General features: G+C 43.8%; 1 protein-coding gene across 1 annotated transcript; it reads right to left on the reverse strand.

Moving 5' to 3' along the window:
- Positions 1-4,395: 4,395 nt before the first annotated feature.
- Positions 4,396-23,263, reverse strand: LOC311104450 (vascular cell adhesion protein 1-like). The gene is made up of 8 exons (XM_084146288.1): positions 22,973-23,263; positions 22,150-22,422; positions 21,734-22,060; positions 12,186-12,446; positions 8,554-8,802; positions 7,863-8,192; positions 7,387-7,629; positions 4,396-6,211 (listed from the first exon to the last, which is right to left on the reverse strand). The coding sequence occupies exons 1-8, from the start codon at positions 23,034-23,036 to the stop codon at positions 5,985-5,987; spliced, it is 1,974 nt and encodes a 657-aa protein (XP_084002414.1). The 5' UTR covers positions 23,037-23,263; the 3' UTR covers positions 4,396-5,984.
- Positions 23,264-24,265: the final 1,002 nt, after the last annotated feature.

The following is a 24,265-nucleotide window of genomic DNA, read 5'->3' on the forward strand; positions in this document are numbered from 1 at the left end:
TTCTTCTTCCTCCAAACACGGCGAGTGGAGTTTAGACCAAAAAGCTCTATTTTTTTTTTTTTGTCTCATCAGACCACATGACCTTCTCCCATTCCTCCTCTGGATCATCCAGATGGTCATTGGCAAACTTCAGATGGGCCTGGACATGCGCTGGCTTGAGCATGGGGACCTTGCGTGCGCTGCAGGATTTTAATCCATGACGGCGTAGTGTGTTACTAATGGTTTTCTTTGAGACTGTGGTCCCAGCTCTCTTCAGGTCATTGACCAGGTCCTGCCGTGTAGTTCTGGGCTGATCCCTCACCTTCCTCATGATCATTGATGCCCCACGAGGTGAGATCTTGCATGTGATTTTCTGGATTTTTGTTTTAGATTCCGTCTCTCACAGTTGAAGTGTACCTATGATCAAAATTACAGACCTCTACATGCTTTGTAAGTAGGAAAACCTGCAAAATTGGCAGTGTATCAAATTTCTTGTTCTCCCCACTGTATATGTGCTTTCTTGAGCAGGGGGACCTTGCAGGCGCTGCAGGATTTCAGTCCTTCACGGCGTAGTGTGATACCAATTGTTTTCTTGGTGACTATGGTCCCAGCTGCCTTGAGATCATTGACAAGATCCTCCCGTGTAGTTCTGGGCTGATTCCTCACCGTTCTCATGATCATTGCAACTCCACGAGGTGAGATCTTGCATGGAGGACCAGGCAGAGGGAGATTGACAGTTATTTTGTGTTTCTTCCATTTGCGAATAATCGCACCAACTGTTGTCACCTTCTCACCAAGCTGCTTGGCGTTGGTCTTGTAGCCCATTCCAGCCTTGTGTAGGTCTACAATCTTGTCCCTGACATCCTTGGAGAGCTCTTTGGTCTTGGCCATGGTGGAGAGTTTGGAATCTGATTGATTGATTGCTTCTGTGGACAGGTGTCTTTTATACAGGTAACAAGCTGAGATTAGGAGCACTCCCTTTAAGAGTGTGCTCCTAATCTCAGCTCGTTACCTTTATAAAAGACACCTGGGAGCCAGAAATCTTTCTGATTGAAAGGGGGTCAAATACTTATTTCCCTCATTAAAATGCAAATCAACTTATAACATTTTTGACATGCGTTTTTCAGGATTTTTTTGTTGTTATTCTGTCTCTCACTGTTCAAAAAAGTCATTTTTTTGTCATACCTGTGGTATATGGTCTGATATACAACAGCTTTCAGCCAATCAGCATTCAGAGCTCAAACCACCCACTTAAAAAAAGTAATGTTAGGCAATTTTCTGGCAATTGTGACTTTATTATGTGCCAGACGTTAAGACTACAAACCGTTATAAATGGCCTATTTGCGAGATTGACTTGTCATTTCAATAGGCTAGGCCTACTGACTAAAATCTGGGTTCATGATTGTAATTCAATTTTGCCATGGTTTGGTTAACTAGATGCAGGTAGCCTATATCCCCTGATAGACCTACATCTAATTTCAGATAGCCTAAAGTAACCTAGGCAAGATGTAGGTAAGATGTAAAATGAACGATTTAGCAGCTTGCTTAGTTCAAATTGACAGACTAATTTATTCAACATGAATAGCGAGGCGATTTCGAGGTAAGAAGTGCTTCTGTTGCTCTACTGGAATAGGCTAGTGAGGATGGGGTCGTAATTTCAATCACTGATTCAAATATTAATAATAAGGATATGAACTGATTTTTTTTTTACCTGTATCCTAATCTGACTGACTGTTACCTTCAGTCTAATGCATTCTAATAACAGCTGATCGGCAATTGCGATAGAACTGTGACCATGATCACAATTGATAACTTCCCATTTCATTAACTAAACATGCCCATTAATAATTACATAATAACACGAGGCTACAACAACAATAAACTGACGTTATAGGCTATTTATTAAAACCGTTTGCCAACTCCAGGAAGGCTACACAAGTGTCACAAATTGATTTGCAATGACTCCAGTGATATAGTAATTGTATCAAATGGTAGGCTACAGTATCCTACATAGGCATAGAAATTAATAGGCTACTTGATGGCCAACAGATACAAATGTAGGATATCATTTTCCAAATGTAATGCCAGTTTCATTGTGGTCTTTTCCCCTTAATAGAAGCACGCGAGGGAGTTCCATAACTTCCATTTAAAAATGTCCACTGAGCATGCGTAAAATCCTTCGCTTACTATGGTTTTCCATAAGCAAAATCGACATTAGAATGCAGTTTAAACCACCTAGCGAATTTATCTAATGCGCTCTAGACCGCCTAAAGTTGTTTTCCTGGGGTTTGTCGCCGTTATTGCTTGATGCGCATCTGTTCTGTTCTAGCGCGTTAATGTTTTATAGAAAAAGGGTTGGAAATAGGTCTCCATAATGACAATCTAAATAGCCTACCTACAACTGCTAAAAAGTTGTCAAGATGTGCGCGTGCTGCTGTCGCTACTCTCACTCACGTGACTCAGCTGCTGCGCCCAGTCTCAACACACACACAACCCCTCTGGCCCTCCCCTCCCCTCCTCTCCCCTCCCCATAACTCACTCACCCACTGCCAGATATTCAGCAGCAGCAGGTCACAGTAAATTATATATTATTTTTAAGAAAAATGCCATGGCGGCCGCCATGTAACATAGAAGTAGCCCAAAAACCCGCAACCAATAGGCTACATTTTCATCCGCGACATCGTTTTCAAAGTAGCCCAATTGTACAAACATTTCGAACATGGCAACCCTGAATCATCGCCCTCATGGTGGTGCTATCAACAGCCAATCCAGTACGGGCTGGAAACCATAGTGAGATTAGATTGGTCAATAGCAACACGATGTCGCGGAAGCGACAAAAGTTCAATATTTCAACTTTCCCAAAGATTATGGATATACAGACTTTCCCCAATTTTGGTCCCGCCCTGTTCACGCTCCGTCTCCACGCTCGCGTCGCCCAATGTTCGCCCCGACCACTTCGCTTCCTTCAATGAAAATGAATGGGCTTCCGTTGTTTCATCGGGGCTGACGGAGATCCCAAGGGGCGCGTCGCAAAGGAACTGTTGTGCAAGATCAGAATGATGACCAGCTGTTTTGAAATCCTGTAGATTCCTCATATGAGCAACATACAAGAAAAATAAAGTTCTGCAAATCACACAACAAATCTTATGAGATAGATTCTTTGAAATTAACACATTAGTGCGTTTTCAGGTCTCTTCTATAATTCATTAGGCCTAAGGATATGATTGTTTTTCTAAACAAAAGGCCTATTGAAATATTTGATATATTTTTCACAAGTTACATTTTAAATACTCATAAATTGATCTCCAGGGGGCGCACAAAATTCACCAAAGAAATGCTGTAGTGTGGGGTATCCTCTAGGCCTACTAGGGCTATAAAAAGACATAGGGGCCTAATTTACATTTTGTGGCCACAAATGTAACAGTTAAAAAATATTTGTAAATATATAATTTACTTTCTGACATATTTTTAGAGAAATATTAACACATTTTGCTCGATAGTTTTTTTCAGTCATTTTCACAATAAAACAATAATTATCATTATAAAAACTCCATATTTTAATGATAACTCAAAGCAATATTATACAAAAGATTAATACAAATTGTGTGTAGGCTACATACAGTGGCGAAAGGGGGTCAAGGGAGATACTCTCTCTCCTAACAACCAGAGGACCAATATTGATAGAAAATCGACACTGACTATCCCTTTGTACAATATGAATTGTTCTCGTCTTCCCTATCAGCCCCCTTCTTTGCAATCTATTCTCCATGTACTCTAAGGGCCCTTAAATGTTGAGGCACTCATTTTTACAGACTTTAATAAATATACAGTTCTATATTTTATATTACATACACAAAAGGCTTTGAGTTTACATGAAGTGGCCTAAAACGTATGCATTTATATTGTAGTTCCATACACTCACCGGCCAGTTTATTAGGTACACCCATCTAGTACCGGGTCAGACCCCCTTTGCCTCCAGAACAGCCTGAATTATTCGGGACATGGATTCTACAAGTCAGAAACATTCCACAGGGATGTTGGTCCATGCTGACGCAATGGCATCACGCAGTTGCTGCAGCTTGGACAGTGGTACACCACCGCCACCAGCCTGTACCGTTGACATCAGGCAGGATGGGTCGTGGGCACCCGTTTCTGAGATACTGGATCTGGCGTGCCATGCTCAAAGTCGCTTAGGTCACTTGTTTTGCCCATTCTAACGTTCAATCAAACATTAACTGTATGCTTCGATGCCTGTCTGCCTAATTTATATAGCAAGCCACGGCCACGTGACTAACTGTCTGTAGGAGCGATCCATTTTCGTGTACGGGGTGGTGTACCTAACAAACTGGCCGGTGAGTGTATATGGGCACCTTGTAATTACAAACTGTTACATACTTGTAACTGTATAAAAAAATGTATAACAGCTGTAAGTACTATGTAACAATGTAACTACCATGTAATTACAAAGGTTTTAGGCCACTCAATGTGAAGTGGGACCTAAAACGTATTGACATTACTCTTGATCTCCAGGCTTTCTCTTGACTCCTACATTTGATAATAATGGCTTGATTCAATCTGTTTACAGGAAGAGGCAACCACACACCAACTGCCCCTTCCACACATTCAGAATCCACATGCAGTCAGGCATTACAGCGATGCAGTTAAAACACTGAACACTCCAGATGCAGTGCTGGGTGAGTAGAAGCAGTGTAGAGTAGTAACAGAGTAGCTTTGACCCCCAAATGAGACATGAGCTCCCCTAAATGATCTCCCCACTGGTTTAAACCACTTTCAATTGGTTCAGGTTCTTTCAATGCATTCATCTCTCTACTCTGCCTGTGCACTGTTTGGAAGTTGGTATTCATTTGGAGTGGACAAAAATGCACAGGTAACTTACATTTTGAAGTGATTTGTTTGAGAATCAGATGAAACCATCATGACTGGTTGTGTTCATGCCACATTAAAAGGTAATACATGTTTACCGTTAAAATATATCTTTACTATTAGGCCCCAAATAAATGTTAGGAACTCCCGTAAAAAAAATTGAGACCACCTGAATTTCACGGTATAATTTGCACTCTGGGGAAATAATACTCTTCATATTCACGTAGGCTAAGTTAATTGGTTTCAGTGATCATTGTGCTCACAACCTAAAGAGGTTGTGTGTATATACTGTAGCACAGGAGGTTGGTAGCGCCTTAATTGAGGAGAACGGGCTCGTGGTAATGGCTGGAGCGGAATCAGTGGAATGCTATCAAATACATCAAACATTGTTTCCAAGTGTTTGATGCCATTCCATTCGCTCCGTTACAGCCATTATTATGAGCCGTCCTCCCTTCAGCAGCCTCCACTGTACTGTAGGTTTACACTCCAAGCTTCTTGTCACGAGCAAGACATCACATCCAAGCAAAAGGGACATTCTCACAATTTCAACCATGTGCTGCTCTTCAAGCAATAACATAATGTGATAGCAATTACATTGTCATCAGACCAAACTAAAAAAAGACATTCAAAATGACATCAGAATTCACTTGTTGGTGCTTATGCAACACAAACCAGTTTTTCCAAAACCAGTCATATAAAAAATACATTTCAATAAAGCTGTTTTCCAAAGAGGGATTTCACCTTGTCCATTTGCTGCATCTTCTTCTTGTCCTTCAGAGAAAACATCAGCTACACTTTGATGGTAAATAGATCATATAGCTCACACTAAAATAAAAGGTGATTATACTTCATCAGGTTCTCCAGGAGAAGGGGAAAAAGAGGGACTGATTTGTACTTAAAATCTTAGTGCTAAAGAGGAAAGGGAGTGCATATGAAGCATAGGGAGGTTGGAGGAGAGTCAGGAGACACTCCCAACTATCACAATCCAGACCTGAGTCTGCCAGCTGAATGAGTTGCTACCAGTCCCTCAACCACCTCAACCACTTAGTCTCTCATTGGGGAAAGAGGGCTCTTCATTCAGAGTGGCCCATCCCATAGACAACCCAATACAACTCATCCTCCTAGAAGTAGATGTTTGGCTGAGACAGTTTAGTCATGGGGAGCGGAATGTCCCGGCCACCGTCCTGCGCTACGTTGCCGTTGGGCGTGCTGCTGAGCTTGGCGTTCTTTAGGCTGTAGCGGCCCATCTTGGTGTTCTTGTAGTAGATGGAGTAGATTAAGACAAAGATGACGGAGATGACCACGACCATGAAGGCCACGAAGCCCGCTATGAGGGGCAGGTAGTCCTCTGTGACAAGAGAGACAAAACAACAAACACCCATCAATCCATCACACTCTGTTAACGTTGTGGCGCCACCTCAGACTGAACCATTGTCACCTTCAAATAGAGGTGAGTCAATACACTGATTTATCCTACTTCCACCAACAGGAAAGAATAAGCACGAATCACTTAACATAATATTACATGATCCCGCCAGTCAGAGTAGATCTACAACATCTACCATAAGAGTGGGGACATCACTTAACTTTACCCTTGAAATACTATTCTACAAGGCAACAGTCAGCACTGAGCTAAACTGCCAAATATTCAACAACTTCACCCAACACTCTTCAATGAATGATGGATGATGCTCAGTTCTACCTAGCACTCTGACAAACGGTCAATAGCTTCACCATGGGCCCTTCCCAAGGAGTGTGTTTGATGGCTGATCTATAGCTTCACCATGGGCCCTTCCCAAGGAGTGTGTTTGATGCCTGATCTATAGCTTCACCATGGGCCCTTCCCAATGAGTGTGTTTGATGCCTGATCTATAGCTTCACCATGGGCCCTTCCCAAGGAGTGTGTTTGATGCCTGATCTATAGCTTCACCATGGGCCCTTCCCAAGGAGTGTGTTTGATGCCTGATCTATAGCTTCACCATGGGCCCTTCCCAAGGAGTGTGTTTGATGCCTGATCTATAGCTTCACCATGGGCCCTTCCCAAGGAGTGTGTTTGATGCCTGATCTATAGCTTCACCATGGGACCTTCCCAATGAGTGTGTTTGATACCTGGTCTTATATGTGCATAAAAATATACTGTCTCCTCATCATCTCCTCATGTTTTGCAGCTTTGGTTCAAACTCCCTCACACAACATATATGTACTACATGTATCTGACTACAGAATGTGGCAGGAGGAGAGCAGTTCAGAAAGCAGTAACTAAGAGGTATTGGATAGCTCAAAGGATAAAGGACATATGAGAAAAACTGCTTAGTTAAAAGTTAATAATTACATTTGTTCAGAGAACATTAATCAGTCAACCCATGAATAGCAGACACAGACAGAGAAAGGAGACCAGAGAGATGGGAGGAGGAAGCAGACAGAAAGCTACACCAGCCAGAAGAATCATCCTACAAGATGTTCATAAACAGTAAATCATGGGTTAATAAAGGGTTTAATACAGTTTAATAAAGGTTCCATTACCTTTTAAAACCACCTCTACCACAATGAAGCTAGTCTCCACATCGTTGGTGGCGGTGCAGTTGTAGAGCCCTGCCTCAGAGACAGTCAGGTTGCCTCCCGCCTCACTAACATGCTTCGCTGGGTCATAGAGCCACTGTATCCTGGGCTGTGGGTAACCCTCAGCCTCACACACTAACTCCTCAGGATAGCCCCTGAACACAGGTATCCTCAGTGGCAGTCGAGATGCATTGATGCATGGCTTATCTTAGAGAGAGAGAGTATAAAGTCAGGTGGTTTCTTAAATGAATTACTGCAGTGAAGGAGACAAACACAATTGCACGTTTGATTAATTTCTCCTAACATTACAAGTGGAGTGGAGTGAGACTTCACCGTAGAATATTAGGCATTTATGGAATGTGCATTGGGACATTGCATTATCACACATGTTATGCAACGTTAGTGTGGTTTCTATATATTAACAGTTCTCTGCAACTCACAGTGCACAGTAATGTTGAGAGGTTCTGATGTCACTGTAGGATGGGGTTGTGGTCCCTCTGGTCCCAGGTCCAGTTCTGCTCCACATCTATACTGAGCTCCATCATCATCTCTACTGGGGGTGATCATCAGAGTAGCTGACACATTCACTGGTGTCTTAATGATGTTACTGTAAGTTACATTATCTACGGGTTCATTCCCTTTGTACCACTTCACAACCAGGTTCTGTAGAGGAGCGATGTTCTGGATGCCACACTGCAGCTGGTACACTGTCCCCTCCACCATGGGACCAGAGTGGCTCAGAACAGAGATGGACACTCTGTCTGGAGTCTCTGTGGAAGACAATTTTCAGACTTATTAGTGTTCCAAGATCAAATCTAACCTTTAAAAAAAAACTAGAAGTTAATATGAAACAGTAAAAAAGAGACAGTAAATATGTGTAAGAGCATATCGTGAACAATAGAGGTGTAACGGTTCACCAAACCCACGGTTCGGTACGTATTGTGGTTTTGGGGTCACAATTTGTTTCGGTACAACAGGAAAATGAAATGCCATTCACAATGTTCATATAATACAATATACAGTATAATATATTATACCCACCAGATACAGAGGATACCCACTACGGATGGCGACAACAAGTCCCATTGTTCTTCTGACATAGAGAATGAGGAAGACAGCATCTTCACTTACTGTATAGTGTGATGTGCAGAGGTATACTGCATCTTCCAATCCCCTGAAAGGTTGCATTACAACTAGGCCTTATGTCCCAGTCTAGGAGTTCCACAACACTCCAGGTAGTATCATTGACAACTTGGGGACCTGTGGTCCAGTAGATCTCTTCAACACTAGTTGTGTTGCTGCACGACACTGAGACTGGAGATCCATATTCCACCACCACACTCTCAGTGCTCAGGTTCATAGGACATACCGGCTCTGCACCTACAGAGTTAGGAGAAAAGAGAGATAATGAATTACATCATTTAAATACCTGGTAATAACCAACAATAAATCACATCATATTTCAATGACCAGCAGCAAAAAAGGAAAAGGGTGGTCAAATGTGACATGCAGCTGGAACTAAAGCCGCCATTGACTCAGTAGACCAAAATACAGGAAAATGAGTCAGGAAGGGTACCCTTCCTTCACAAAAATTGACGTTTTTTGCCTCCCATTCTTTAGTGCAGCTTTTATGTCACTGTCCTTTCCCTAATAAGCTCCATCAATTATATAACCCACTTCACAACAAAGTAACATACTTCACAACAAACATTGCATAAAGCACATATCTATGTAACTTCAATGTAACTTCAACTAGTTAAACAATGATTTATTCAATGAACTGGGGTCTAGTGTGTGTGTGCACGCACTTCCCTTGTTCTTTAACACTATTGCTGGATTCATGAATATGAATAAAATACCTAGGAATAATATTTCTATACATGATGTTGACTCTCTCAGAATCAGAGAGCCCAGTGCCAGGTTATCCCATATAAGTCAATATCTACCTTTGAAGCCACTTTCATCTCAACAATGTGCGTTTATTAGTGTGGTATTTTTTTCTCATCATATTTTTGGATAGGCAAAATAAAGTTGTCAGCAATTTGTATTACGACGAGAACATTAACATTTCCTACAGTGGACAACACCGATGACGTCCCGTTCAGTGCGCGACAAAAACTTACTTGATTCTGACCCATTCAACAGCAACAACAGTTCCAAAGTCAAAGCGATTGAAATAAGACGATTTAGGTACAAATCCTTCATTGCCTGAGCTCTTCAGAGGCTTTGTAACCCGTCTGAATGTCTAGCGGCCCGTTATCTAGCAGCCTCTGAATATATCTACTCGAGTGCTTTCCTCCAGTTCACTGGAAGTTGCAGCCGCGCGGCGCCGACTTGTTGACTTATTTAACGAAAGTGCAGCCAGCACGGCACATTCACTCTATCCCTCAACTCCACTCCTCTTAAATATAATAGGAACCAACCCTCCCCCACAAGCACCAGCGCCTTTATGGAGGGCCAGGCCGTTTCTAAATGTGTTATTCAATTATGGAACGAGAAACCACATCAAAAAACATTATCTAGGCTATAAAAAAGGTTATCTATGCTATAAATAACGACATTTCAGAAAGCAGAGATGAACTTGGGAAAACAAAGCTGTAGGCATACTGTTTTTTTCTCTCCAGTAAGATACTGGTTGAGCTCAGTTTTTTTCCTGGTATTAAAGGGAGAGTCCAGTAATATTTATTTCAATTCATGTTCCTCATCATATTTGATGTCACGAAATTGTGATATTATCATATTATAATAGACTATCATATCCAAATGCATCACTGAACCATGACAGTAGGCTTAAGCAAAGATGACACAAATGCAACTGTGAATACAGCACATAGACATAGAGTATACAGTGCCATGCAAAAGTATTAAGCCCCCTTGGCGTTTTTCCTATTTTGTTGCCTTACAACCTGTAATTTAAATGGATTTTTATTTAAACAAAATAGTCCAAACTGGTGAAGTGAAATGAAAAAAATAACTTGTTTCAAAAGATTCTTTAAAATAAATAACGGAAAAGTGGGGAGTGCATATGTATTCACCCCCTTTGCTAGCAAGCCCCTAAATAAGATCTGGTGCAACCAATTACCTTCAGAAGTCACATAATTAGTTAAATAAAGTCCACCTGTGTGCAATCTAAGTGTCACATGATCTGTCACATGATCTCAGTATATATACACCTGTTCTGAAAGGCCCCAGAGTCTGCAACACCACTAAGCAAGGGGCACCACCAAGCAAGCGGCACCATGAAGACCAAGGAGCTCTCCAAACAGGTCAGGGACAAAGTTGTGGAGAAGTACAGATCAGGGTTGGGTTATAAAAAAATATCAAAAACTTTGAACATCCCACGGAGCACCATTAAATCCAGTATTAAAAAATGGAAAGAATATGGCACCACAACAAACCTGCCAAAGGAGGGCCACCCACCAAAACTCATGGACCAGGCAAGGAGGGCATTAATCAGAGAGGCAATAAAGAGAACAAAGGTAACACTGAAGGAGCTGCAAAGCTCCACAGCGGAGATTGGAGTATCTGTCCATAGGACCACTTTAAGCCATACACTCCACAGAGCTGGGCTTTACAGAAGAGTGGCCAGAAAAAAAGCCATTGCTTAAAGAAAAAAATAAGCAAACACGTTTGGTGTTCGCCAAAAGGCATGTGGGAGACTCCCCAAACATATGGAAGAAGGTACTCTGGTCAGATGAGACTAAAATTGAGCTTTTTGGCCATCAAGGAAAACGCTATGTCTGGCGCAAACCCAACACCTCTCATTAACCCGTGAACACCATCCTCACAGTGAAGCATGGTGGTGGCAGCATGCTTCACCGTGGTCTTCTGTAGCTCAATTGGTAGAGCATGGCGCTTGTAACGCCAGGGTAGTGGGTTCGATCCCCGGGACCACCCATACGTAAAAATGTATGCGCACAAGACTGTAAGTCGCTTTGGATAAAAGCGTCTGCTAAATGGCATATTATATTATTATATTATTATGCTGTGGGGATGTTTTTTATCGGCAGGGACTGGGAAACGGGTCAGAATTGAAGGAATGATGATGGCGCTAAATAAAGGGAAATTCTTGAGGGAAACCTGTTTCAGTCTTCCAGAGATTTGAGACTGGGACGGAGGTTCACCTTCCAGCAGGACAATGACCCTAAGCATACTGCTAAAGCAACACTCGAGTGGTTTAAGGGGAAACATTTAAATGTCTTGGAATGGCCTAGTCAAAGCCCAGACCTCAATCCAATTGAGAATCTGTGGTATGACTTAAAGATTGCTGTATACCAGCGGAACCCATCCAACTTGAAGGAGCGGGAGCAGTTTTGCCTTGAAGAATGGGCAAAAATCCCAGTGGCAAGATGTGCCAAGCTTATAGAGACATACCCCAAGAGACTTGCAGCTGTAATTGCTGCAAAAGGTGGCTCTACAAATGATTGACTTTCACCCCCAAAAATATTTTGCATCTTCAAAGTGGTAGGCATGTTGTGTAAATCAAATGATACAAACCCCCCAAAAATCCATTTTAATTCCAGGTTGTAGCAACAAAATAGGAAAAATGCCAAGTGGGGTGAATACTTTCGCAAGCCACTGTAGCACCATAGAGAGAGACATGGTAGACCTGAGCCAAGAGTGTCATTAGCCTACATTACCAATGTCCTGGACGCTTTGATGACAGAGGCTGATGAGGTGAGTGTCCCCCTTAATATGTAAAGCGCTTTGAGCGTCCGGACAGGCAAAATCCAATAATGTATTAAAATTGGAGAAGGTCTTACCTCTGACAGAGACCCTGGCTCTTTTAGAGACTTTTCCCAGGGTATTACTGGCGTAGCATGTGTAGTACCCGATGTTCTCCCCTGTGGCCTGCTCGATGGTCAGTAGGGACACCCCATCATTCTTCAACTTTACATTGGGAGCCCGGTGATAAGTCCAGGAGTACTCTGGCCGGGGGTTCCCATTGGAGGAGCACTTCAACCCAGTACGGGAACCAACATCAACTTCTGTGTCCTTCAGCTCCAGAATATCCTGTGGCGGGACTGGAGGCACGAGAGTCACATGAGCATAATAAGACCAAAATGCAACAAGCACTGATATAGAAAATACAAATATAGACAGAAGACCTGGGTTCAAATAGTTTTTTTTACATTTTCATGAAAATACTTTGCATATTTGCTTGGGCCTGTCTGGATTGCTATGTGGGTGGGGTTTGCACTTTTGGGACTATTGCATTGATTCCATTGCACAGATAAGCTCAATGAAGCACCGCTAAATCAATTGAAAGATTTTAAATACTCTTTATATTGTACCAGATTACCTCAGGTACAGGATAACCCTTAACAGTGCAGCTCAGGTTATGGGTTATGTACTCATAATTCTCATAGTACTCATAATATTACTGCCGTAATATCTCAATAAGTATAGTAACAGTATAAGGGAAAAAATTACAGAGACCTTTCAGCGGGCCGTTAAATTAACAGCACAATGAAGCCAATTGGAAAGGTAGGAGAGACAAAACACATGCAAATTGATGTTGTGATCGTTTTGAATTTTTGATTTGTTGGACACCATTAGTCCGTGTCTGGCTACCCAAACTCCTTGCTCCGGCCATCACTAGCACATTAGAAGCTGCTTCCTATAGACATAGACTAGAAATCACTGGCCACTTTAAGAAATGGAACACTAGCCACTTTAATAACGTTTACATATCTTGTATTACTCACAGTACAGTTGAAGTCGGAAGTTTACATAGACTTAGATTGGAGTCATTAAAACTAGTTTTTCAACCACTCCACAAATTTCTTGTTAAAAAACTATCGTTTTGGCAAGTCGGTTAGGACAACTACTTTGTGCATGACACAAGTAATTTTTCCAACAATTGTTTACAGACAGATTATTTCACTTATAATTCACTGTATCACAATTCCAGTGGGTCAGAAGTTTACATACACTAAGTTGACTGTGCCTTTAAACAGCTTGGAAAATTCCAGAAAATGATGTGTTGGCTTTAGAAGCTTCTGATAGGCTAATTTACATCATTTGAGTCAATTTGAGGTGTACCTGTGGATGTATTTCAAGGCCTACCTTCAAACTCAGTGCCTCTTTGCTTGACATCATGGTAAAATCAAAAGAAATCAGCCAAGAGGAATGGGCCAAAATTCACCCAACTTATTGTGGGAAGCTTGTGGAAGGCTACCCGAAACGTTGGACCCAAGTTAAAACAACAGTTTAAATGTATTTGGCTAAGGTGTATGTAAACTTCCGACTTCAACTGTATGTACTGTATTCTATACTATTCTACTGTATCTTAGTCCATGCCACTCTGACATCGCTCGTCCATATATGTACACTACCAGTCAAAAGTTTGGACACACCTACTCATTCAAGGCTTTTTCTTTATTTTTACTATTTTTTACATTGTAGAATAATAGTGAAGACATCAAAACTATGAAATAACACATATGGAATCATGTAGTAAACAAATGTTTTTTAAACAGATTCTTCAAATAGCCACCCTTTGCCTTGATGACAGCTTTACACACTCTTGGCATTCTTTCAACCAGCTTCATGAGGTAGTCACCTGGAATGCATTTCAATTAACAGGTGTGCCTTCTTAAAAGTTAATTTGTGGAATTTTTTTCCTTCTTAATGCGTTTGAGCCAATCAGTTGTGCTGTGATAATGTTATGTGGGCAGCTTGTCTCTCCCTTTTCTGTTTCCCTTCCTCCTTGTTTTGTCCCCTCTTTGTCTGTTGTATCTGTATGTGTGTTTGTCCCCATTATGTGGGTGTGTCTGGAGTGGATCGGGGGGAGTGCTCAGGATCTGCCTCTCCTGTGCAGCTGCGGGTTGTTTCCAGTGATTCCTGCCTACGCAGGTGCATCCTATTCTCTCATCAACCTGCACTACTAATTCCTGGGCATGGCTCTCCACCGGCGCCAGATCGTTGTTCTTACTAGAGCGGTAACTTGGCTCACCAGTATAGTTATATTGTCTTTGTCTTCAGCCTGGCTTTTTACTCTCCTTAACCTGTCATTTGTTTTGTCTTCAGTTCAGACATACCTCCCAACCTGCCTGCCTGCCTGCCTTCCTGCCTGCCTGCCTGCCTGCCTCAGCCTCTCCTTCCTCCGGAGCCGACTAGCCCACTCTGTTCCTTTTCTTCAGTTGTTTTTTGGACTAAGACAAATTGAACTTTTATTAAAATAATTTTTGTTTCTTCCACTCCCTTAGTCGTGTTTTGTTTCTCTGAGTGCTGGGTTTAACCATAGCGTAACAGAACGATCTGGCCATGGACCCAACAGAGAAACAGCACGGGGCAAACGAAGACAGCTTCCAACAAGCTATCCAGGCTCAAGGAACGTTGCTAGGACAGCATGACCAATTGATTCGGACTCTTTTGGAAGATAATCATCAACTGCTGAACCAGGTGACTCAGTTAACTACGCAAGTCTCTAAATTGTCTGTTATCAGTTCTCCATCTCTCTCTGACCCCCAGTTTGATGCACCCCAAGTTGTTTCCTCGGACATTATGCAGGCTTCGTTCCATCGGGAACCCCCAGTCACGTCGCCTGAACCGTTCAATGGAGAATTGGACAAGTGCCGGGGATTTTTGCTTCAGTGTGACTTGATTTTTCGGCAGAGACCACTGTCGTTTTCTACTGATTCCTCTAAGGTACATTATGTTCTGGGGCTGTTAAGAGGGAGAGCTCTGGTTTGGGCTGAGGCTGTGTGCTCAAATCAAACTTTGACTGGATTGACTTTTGCAGATTTTTCTGCTGAATTGAAGACCGTTTTTGACCATCCTGACCATGTGGGTAATTCCTCCAAGATACTTTTTAATTTGAGGCAGGGTTCTAACAGTGTGGCTGAGTACTCTATTGAGTTCTGGACGTTGGCAGCGGACTCCAAGTGGAACAATGTGGCACTTCAAGGAGCATTTCTAAACGGTTTGAATGAAGCCATTAAGGATGAACTGGCTGCTCGTGATGAGCCACATGATTTACATTCTCTCGTTTCCCTGTCCATTAAGCTAGACAACCGGTTGCGGGAGAGGCGTCGGGAGAGAGGCGGTCGGCCACATCTAGGAGGACGAGTTCCCCAGCCTTCAACCACTCGAGTCTCGCCTCCCCGGAGCCGGCAGCTTCTTGTTCCTGATCCCATCCCGAGCACAGAGGAGGAACCTATGCAAGTGGGTCAAGCTCGACTACCTCCAGCAGAGCGGCAACGGCGCCTCCAGGCGGGTGAGTGCCTGTACTGTGGAGACGCCACACACATTCTGGCTACATGCCCTAAGCGACCAAAAGACAAGGCTCGCTCGTAACGGTGGGTCTACTTGCGAGCCCAGAGTTAGATCCTGAACCCATCATTCCCCGATTACAAGTACCTGTAACCTTACGTTTCCAGAGTCATTCCCTGCCACTCTCAGCTCTCATAGACTCAGGTGCAGAAGACAACTTTATTAGCCACCAGTTCGTTACACAAGCTCGTATCCCCATGGAGCCACTACCTACCCCCATTCGGGTCACAGCCCTTGATGGGCGCCTCCTCGCGGAGATAACTCATCAAACCACCCCCGTTTCCCTAGTGATTTCTGGCAATCATTGTGAAAGCATTCAGTTAAGAGTTATGTCTGGCTCAGCTACCTCCCTAATCCTTGGCTTCCCCTGGTTGGCTCTTCACAACCCACAAATTGATTGGACACGTCACACCATTCTCAGTTGGAGCACTAACTGCCATTCAGAGTGCCTTAGGTCAGCGGTTCCCCCCACTAAGAGTAACCCAACTCATCCCTCAGCTCCTCTCGATCTGTCATCTGTCCCCAAAGAATACCATGACTTAGCGGAGGTTTTCAGTAAGGACAACGCTGTCTCTACCACCACATAGGCCTTATGATTGCCCTATTGAACTGCTTCCTGGTGCTCCCTTGCCCTCTAGTCGCTTATACAATCTGTCCCGACCGGAAAGAGAGGCAATGGAGCAGTATATTGGTGATTCTCTGGCCTCGGGCATAATCCGTCCCTCGTCGTCTCCTTTGGGTGCAGGTTTATTTTTAGTGGAAAAGAAAGACAAGTCGTTACGCCCCTTTATCGATTTCAGGGGTTTAAACAACATAACTGTTAAAAACAAGTATCCCCTTCCACTCATCAACTCTGCTTTTGAACCTCTGCATGGCGCCACAGTTTTCTCCAAGCTCGACCTCAGGAACGCTTATCACCTTGTCCGAATCCGAAAGGGAGATGAGTGGAAAACCGCTTTCAACACTCCACTGGGACATTTTGAGTATTTGGTCATGCCCTTTGGGCTCTCAAACGCCCCTGCTGTTTTCCAAGCCATGGTGAACGATGTTCTTAGGGATTTTTTGAACCGTTTTGTCTTTGTATACCTGGATGATATTCTTGTTTTTTCCAAGTCACCCGAGGAGCATGAGTCACACGTCCGTCAAGTCCTTCAACGGCTCTTGGAGAACAAGCTGTACGTCAAAGCAGAAAAGTGTGAGTTCCACAAACAGTCTACATCGTTCCTTGGTTTTATCATTGAGAGCGGGCAGGTGAAGGCGGACCCCGAGAAGATCCGGGCAGTGACGGAATGGCCCACACCCACCACCCGTAAGCAACTTCAATGATTTTTGGGCTTTGCTAACTTCTACCGTAGATTCATTAAGGGTTTTAGTAAAGTGGTGGCACCCCTTACTAGACTCATATCCCCTAAAGTCCCTTTTCTGTGGTCCCCTGAGGCGGAGCAGGCGGTAGGGGTTTTGAAGGAACTGTTTTCCACCTCCCCCGTGTTGATACACCCCAATACCTCTCTGCAGTTTGTTGTGGAGGTGGACGCGTCGGACTCAGGTGTGGGACCAGTCCTCTCCCAGCGCTCCCCCACTGATCAAAAGCTTCACCCCTGTGCTTTTTTCTCCAAGAAATTGTCACCCACAGAACGGAATTACGACGTTGGAAACCGGGAACTGCTGGCGGTCAAGCTAGCACTGGAAGAATGGTGGCACTGGCTGGATGGAGCTGAACTGCCGTTTGTGGTCTGGACAGACCACAAAAACTTGGCTTACATCCAAGCCACTAAGAGACTCAACTCACGCCAAGCCAGATGGGCCCTGTTTTTTAGTAGGTTTAACTTTATTCTTACATACAGACCGGGGTCAAGAAATGTTAAACCAGATGCTTTGTCCCGCCAGTTTGCTGACCCTTCGGAGACCAGCGAGCCTGAGGCAGTCCTGCCTTCCTCATGCGTCGTGGCGGCAGTACAGTGGGAGATCGAGTCTCTTGTGAAGACTGCACTTGCCACGGACCCGGGACCGGGTGATGGACCTCCCAACCTACTCTTTGTTCCCGAGACGGTCCGGTCTCAGGTGTTGCAGTGGATTCACACCTCCCGTTTTGCTGGTCACCCTGGGATGAGACGCACGTTGACGCTGCTTAGGAGACATTTTTGGTGGCCTTCAATGGAAACTGACATTCGGGCTTTTGTGGCAGCCTGTTCAACCTGTGCTCGGGGCAAAGCCTCCCATCAGTCCCCTTCGGGCCTGCTGCTACCCCTCCCAGTTCCCAGCCGTCCCTGGTCCCACATAGCCATGGATTTTGTCACCGGCCTACCCAAGTCTGAAGGTAATGATACTATACTTACCATTGTGGACAGATTCTCTAAATCTGTTCACTATATAGCATTACCAAAATTACCGTCTGCCAGTGAGACAGCGGACCTCCTAGTCCAACATGTATTCCGTCCCCCATGGAATACCTGTGGACATCGTATCTGATAGAGGCCCACAGTTTACTTCCCGTGTTTGGAAGGTTTTCTGTTCTGCTTTGGGTGCTTCCGTTAGTCTGTCCTCAGGGTTTCATCCCCAGACCAACGGTCAAACAGAAAGAGCCAATCAAAACCTCGAAGCAACCCTTCGTTGTGTGACTGCTCAACATCCATCATCCTGGGCCAAACATCTGCCTTGGATAGAGTACGCCCACAACTCCCTCACCACCTCTGCCACCGGCCTTTCACCCTTCGAAGTTACCATGGGTTATCAACCCCCTCTGTTTCCTGCTCAGGAGAAGGAATTGGCTGTTCCTTCGGTTCAGGAGAACCTCCGCCGCTGCCAGAGAGTGTGGAGCGACGCTCGGGAAGCGTTGCTTCGGACCACCGACAGGAACAAGACGACAGCGGATAGGAGCAGGACTCCCGCACCTGTGTTTCATCCTGGTCAAGAGGTTTGGCTGTCATCTAAGAACGTACCTCTTCATACCAGATCACGCAAGCTGTCTCCTCGGTACCTGGGTCCGTTTGTGGTGGAGTCCATCATTAACCCCGCTGCGGTTCGTTTGAAGTTGCCTTCAGCCATGAAGATACACCCTACTTTCCACGTCTCCCAACTGAAACCTGTGTCCTCCAGCCTTTTGTGTCCGCCGGCAGATCCACCTCCACCTGTTCGCCTCATTGACGACCATCCGGCCTACACCGTCAGTAGGCTCCTGGACTCTCTGAGGCGGGGTAGGGGTCTCCAATACCTAGTCGATTGGGAAGGTTATGGACCAGAGGAGAGGTCTTGGGTCCCTAAGCGTTTTGTGTTGGATCCTCAGCTGATCACGGACTTCCATCACGACAACCCTGACAGGCCTGGTGGGTCGTCAGGTGGCGACCATTGAGGGGGGGGGTACTGTTATGTGGGCAGCTTGTCTCTCCCTTTTCTGTTTCCCTTCCTCCTTGTTTTGTCCCCTCTTTGTCTGTTGTATCTGTATGTGTGTTTGTCCCCATTATGTGGGTGTGTCTGGAGTGGATCGGGGGGCGTGCTCAGGATCTGCCTCTCCTGTGCAGCTGCGGGTTGTTTCCAGTGATTCCTACCTACGCAGCTGCATCCTATTCTCTCATCAACCTGCACTACTAATTCCTGGGCATGGCTCTCCACCGGCGCCAGATCGTTGTTCTTACTAGAGCGGTAACTTGGCTCACCAGTATAGTTATATTGTCTTTGTCTTCAGCCTGGCTTTTTACTCTCCTTAACCTGTCGTTTGTTTTGTCTTCAGTTCAGACATGCCTTCCTGCCTGCCTGCCTCAGCCTCTCCTTCCTCCGGAGCCGACTAGCCCACTCTGTTCCTTTTCTTCAGTTGTTTTTTGGACTAAGACAAATTGAACTTTTATTAAAATAATTTTTGTTTCTTCCACTCCCTTAGTCGTGTTTTGTTTCTCTGAGTGCTGGGTTTAACCATAGCGTAACAGATAAGGTAGGGGGGTATACAGAAGATAGCCCTATTTGGTAAAATACCAAGTCCATATTATGGCAAGAACAGCTCAAATAAGCGAAGAGAAACGACAGTCCATCATTACTTTAAGACATGAAGGTCAGTCAATACGGGAAAAAAAATGTCTTAAAGTGCAGTCACATAAACCATCAAGAGCTATGATGAAACTGGCTCTCATGAGGACCGCCACAGGAATGGAAGACCCAGAGTTACCTCTGGTGCAGAGGATAAGTTCACCAGCCTCAGAAATTGCAGCCCAAATAAATGCTTCACAGAGTTCAAGTAACAGACACATCTCAACATCAACTGTTCAGAGGGGACTGTGTGAATCAGGCCTTCATGGTCGAATTGCTACAAAGAAACCACTACTAAAGGACACCAATAAGAAGAAGAGACCTGCTTGGGCCAAGAAACACGAGCAATGGACATTAGACCAGTGGAAATGTGTCCTTTGGTCTGGAGTCCAAATTGGAGATTTTTGGTTCAAACCACTGTGTCTTCGTGAGACGCGGTGTGGGTAAACGGATGATCTCCGCATGTGTAGTTCCCACCGTAAAGCATGGAGGAGGAGGTGTTATGGTGTGGGGATGCTTTGCTGGTAACACGGTCTGTGATTTATTTAAAATTCAAGGCACACTTAACCAGCATGGCTACCACCACATTTTGCAGCGATACGCCATCCCATCTGGTTTGGGCTTAGTGGGACTATCATTTGTTTTTCAACAGGACAATAACCCAACACACCTCCAGGCATTGCAAGGGCTATTTTACCAAGAAGGAGAGTGATGGAGTGCTGCATCAGACAACCTGGCCTCCACAATCCTACGACCTCAATCCAATTGAGATGGTTTGGGAAGAGTCGGATGGCAGAGTGAAGGAAAAGCAGCCAACGAGTGCTCAGTATATGTGTGAACTCCTTCAAGACTGTTGGAAAGCATTCCAGGTAAAGCTGGTTGAGAGAATGCCAAGAGTGTGCAAAGCTGTCATCAAGGCAAAGGGTGGCTAATTGAAGTATATAACATATATTTTGATTTGTTTAACACTTGTTTGGTTACTACATGATTCCATATGTGTTATTTCATAGTTTTGATGTCTTCACTATTATTCTACAATGTAGAAAATAGTAAAAAATAAAGAAAAACCCTTGAATAAGTAGGTGTGTCCAAACTGACTGGTACTGTATCTATTCTTAATTAATTCCTTACTTAGATTTGTGTGTATCGGATATATGTTGAGAAATTCTTAGATATTACTTGTTAGATATTACTGCACTGTCGGAGCTAGAAGCAGAAGCATTTCGCTACACCCGCAATAACATCTGCTAAACACGCGTATGTGACCAATAACATTTGATTTGATTTGATTTGAAATGATACACTACGCTACGCCCACAGACGTTAGTTTCTTCTCCGCAATGAGTCTGGATCTGAGTACCTGATTGGTTAGAGATGATCCAAACGCTGATTACTTTGTGTTGTAGAACACCACTCATTTTGACGTCACCACAAACAACTTCAACGATGGCAGTTTTAGATTGAGGTTTGTAACAAACATAGAGCAGTGTAAGAATTCAGTTTGAGTTGTCAGGCAATATGGCGCAGACCAAAATAATGGCTGCCTTCCCCTTTAAGATGAGCCACCGCAAGCTGTCATCCAGGCAGAACTACAGTTCCCCTCAGTCAGCAGTCCCCACATCCAGCCGCTAGTGGCAATGGGTGCAGCAACCAAGGATTTGACCACTGTTTTGGCAGATGACAGTTCATGCCAGTGATACAGACTACAGGCACTGCAGACTGACCTTAACGTCAAACAATAGGGTCAATGACATCACTTTAGGATCGTTTGAAGAATGTGAAATGAAAAAGTCCCTTAGCCCTTTAAAAGGTCCTTTTAGTGCAGGGCTGTTCAATTCCGGTCCTGGAGGCCAGAAACACTTCTGTTTTTTTGTTTCTACCTGGTAGTTAATTGCTCTTACCTGGTGTCCTAGGTCTGAATTAGTCCATTGTTAGAAGGAGAGGATGAAAACCAGAAGTGTTTCAGCATTCCAGGACCAACATTGAACAGCCCCAAAAAGAAAACAAAAAGACTTACAGTAAACAGGAAAATGAAGATGCTGTGATGACATGACAGAAGGTTGTGGTCCCTCTGGTCCCAGGACCAGCTCTGCCTCACATCTGTACTCTACTTCATCTTCAAATCTCCTGGGGGTGATGTTGAGGGTGGAGGACACATCCTCTGGTTCCCTCGTGGATGTATTAAATGTTTGAGTTTTTACAGTTTCATTCCCTTTGTACCACCTCACAACCAGGTTCCGTAGAGGAGCGACATTCTGTATGTCACACTGCAGCTGGTACTCTGTCCCCTCCACCATGGGACCAGAGTGGCTCAGAACAGAGATGGAGATTCTGTCTGGAATCTCTAGAGACAAAATAGTTACATATAGTGAGAAAAACTAATTGTTTTCACTGACAAAACTCACTACAAGACGCAAATGAAAAACAACTTACTGTATAGAATGACAGGGAAATTTTCCAAACACTGACTTCCATTTTTTAGTGCGATGTAGCATTTAGGTTGTATTGTCCAGTATGTTAGATTCTCCACAGTCCAGATGACAAAGTTGACATCTTCTAAACCTGTACCTCCGTATGTGGCCTCCCAGCCCATCCCCTCGTGGTCTGTGGATGATGTGCTGCAGTTGACTGCGACTGAGTCTCCATATCTCACCACCACTCTGGGAGGGTTGAACTCAAAAGGACAGGCGGCATGTGTAGGCCTGCCTACAGGTCAGACCACATGACAGAGACCATAATCAGCTAAATTGCATTCTCAAGCAGACAAATCCATAATAAATACAAATACTGTAGCTTTAAACAAAAAGGATCCTAAGCATAGGCCTAGGATGCAGAATGGTAAACTACCAAGAGGTTAAAATTAGTTGCCTTTTTCAGAAGGCAGTTGCTAATCAGTAATTGAAATATAGGAGCATAAAGTTTAAAAAGTAATGTATTGGACAAAGACATACCCATTAAGACAAAGAACTTAAAGAATTATCATTTTGTGTCATATGTCAAATCATCTTCACTGCGAGCAGACAGATTTTATTCGCTACTACATTGCCCTCTCCTGGTTATTCCAAAAAGGGTTATTGGTCTATCTCTCTAGCCACTATGAAATATGATACAGTTATTGTGGATTTTAACGCGAACCAAGGCGGATACTGTTCTTATCCCTCTATCAGGAATGTAAAATACTTTAGCGTTATCTGTGTTCCTATTCTGCTTGAAATTCTTAAATCTTTTAATACTGGTATAACAAAACTAACTTTACCTGCCATCCAGAGGAGTAGGACGGGAAACCCAAGAAAAATCCGACGAAATATTATTTCACACATTTGATATTAAACTAATGTTTTATTCTCAGAAAGACGTTGAAAAATGTAGGTATTCCTTGCGGTCAGTGTCAGTGATGTCCAAGCGTCCAGTCCCCACATGCACACAGTCCAACTCTTCAACAGGCGCAGTCGTGAGTGGTCCTACAATATATTTTGGCTCTGTATTGAATTACAAGAATAAGACTGTGAAATAGTGAGAAGTCACGTGCTCTTTACTGGAAGACCCCTTCAATTGATTCAGTCATCAAGCGCAAAATACCTTTCGATGTCGACTTTGGGAATTTCCCAAACCCCTCGTGCTTGCATAATACGGAGTTTACTATCGCTAGGACATAATAAGAACACCAAAGCCTGCCTATACCAAGTGGGCTAAGTGTTCTTTTCAACTCGTTTTATATCACATTGTTCGGCCTCTACATAGCCTACAATCCATTGAAAATGTCCTCTGTTCTGCAAATATTACATTGTTTACAATGATCAGTATTCAATTAATGCATAGGCCTAATAACAATGTAATTGACACCTAACCAGTGCTTAATATGAGACGGATCGGACTTCTCAGTTTTGGACTGTTTCTTTCCGGAAAGCCATTTTCCAGGACTGGTACCTCTCTCGGCACTGTTTGCATTGTAAAAAATTATAATAAAAGCAATCAGAGTTAATTCAAGTTGCCTCTGTAATTCGCCTATCCTCTAAAAAACGTAATGTGAAAACGTGGCTGATATTCTATAGTAAGTATTGATTAGAGTTGGCCGGCCCGGCTTTATGGTTTGCGCAACATTGTAATGCTTACAGACCAACGGGTGGCCATTGCTTTGGTGAGAGAGTGAAGCGCGCCTGTATCTCTCACAGAACTAGAATGACATTCACTTTCTATGATCTCTCTCGCTCTGATTGTGATGAGGTGTGAATGACGGAGTCAGGCGCAGGAGGTAAAACACCGAAATCAAGAGTTTATTAACATTTACATTTTAGTCATTTAGCAGAAGCTCTTATCCAGAGCAACTTACAGTTAGTGAGTGCATACATGTTTTCATACTGGCCCCCGTGGGAAACGAACCCACAACCCTGGGGTTGCAAGCGCCATGCTCTACCAACTGAGCTACAGTGTACATGAATAAAGCGCAGCAAGCGTCAAAACGAAACTAGCACAAGGGAAAAATCCACCTTGGCTACATACAAGGAAACCGAGCTACTCACTCTCACAATGAAAAATCACTCACAAAGGA

The sequence above is a fragment of the Coregonus lavaretus genome, assembly GCF_964263955.1.
Source record: "Coregonus lavaretus genome assembly, chromosome: 28".
Lineage (NCBI taxonomy): Eukaryota > Metazoa > Chordata > Actinopteri > Salmoniformes > Salmonidae > Coregonus > Coregonus lavaretus.

What these genes read in the sequence shown, in the direction of transcription:
- LOC311104450 (XM_084146288.1), bottom strand. Translation starts at nt 23,036, where the DNA reads ATGTGTGAAATAATATTTCGTCGGATTTTTCTTGGGTTTCCCGTCCTA. An exon ending in TCTGCACATCACACTATACA is followed by an intron (nt 8,193 to 8,553) that starts GTAAGTGAAGAT and finishes TGTCTTCCACAG; the next exon opens with AGACTCCAGACAGAGTGTCC. An exon ending in GGTAGAGGTGGTTTTAAAAG is followed by an intron (nt 6,212 to 7,386) that starts GTAATGGAACCT and finishes CTCTTGTCACAG; the next exon opens with AGGACTACCTGCCCCTCATA.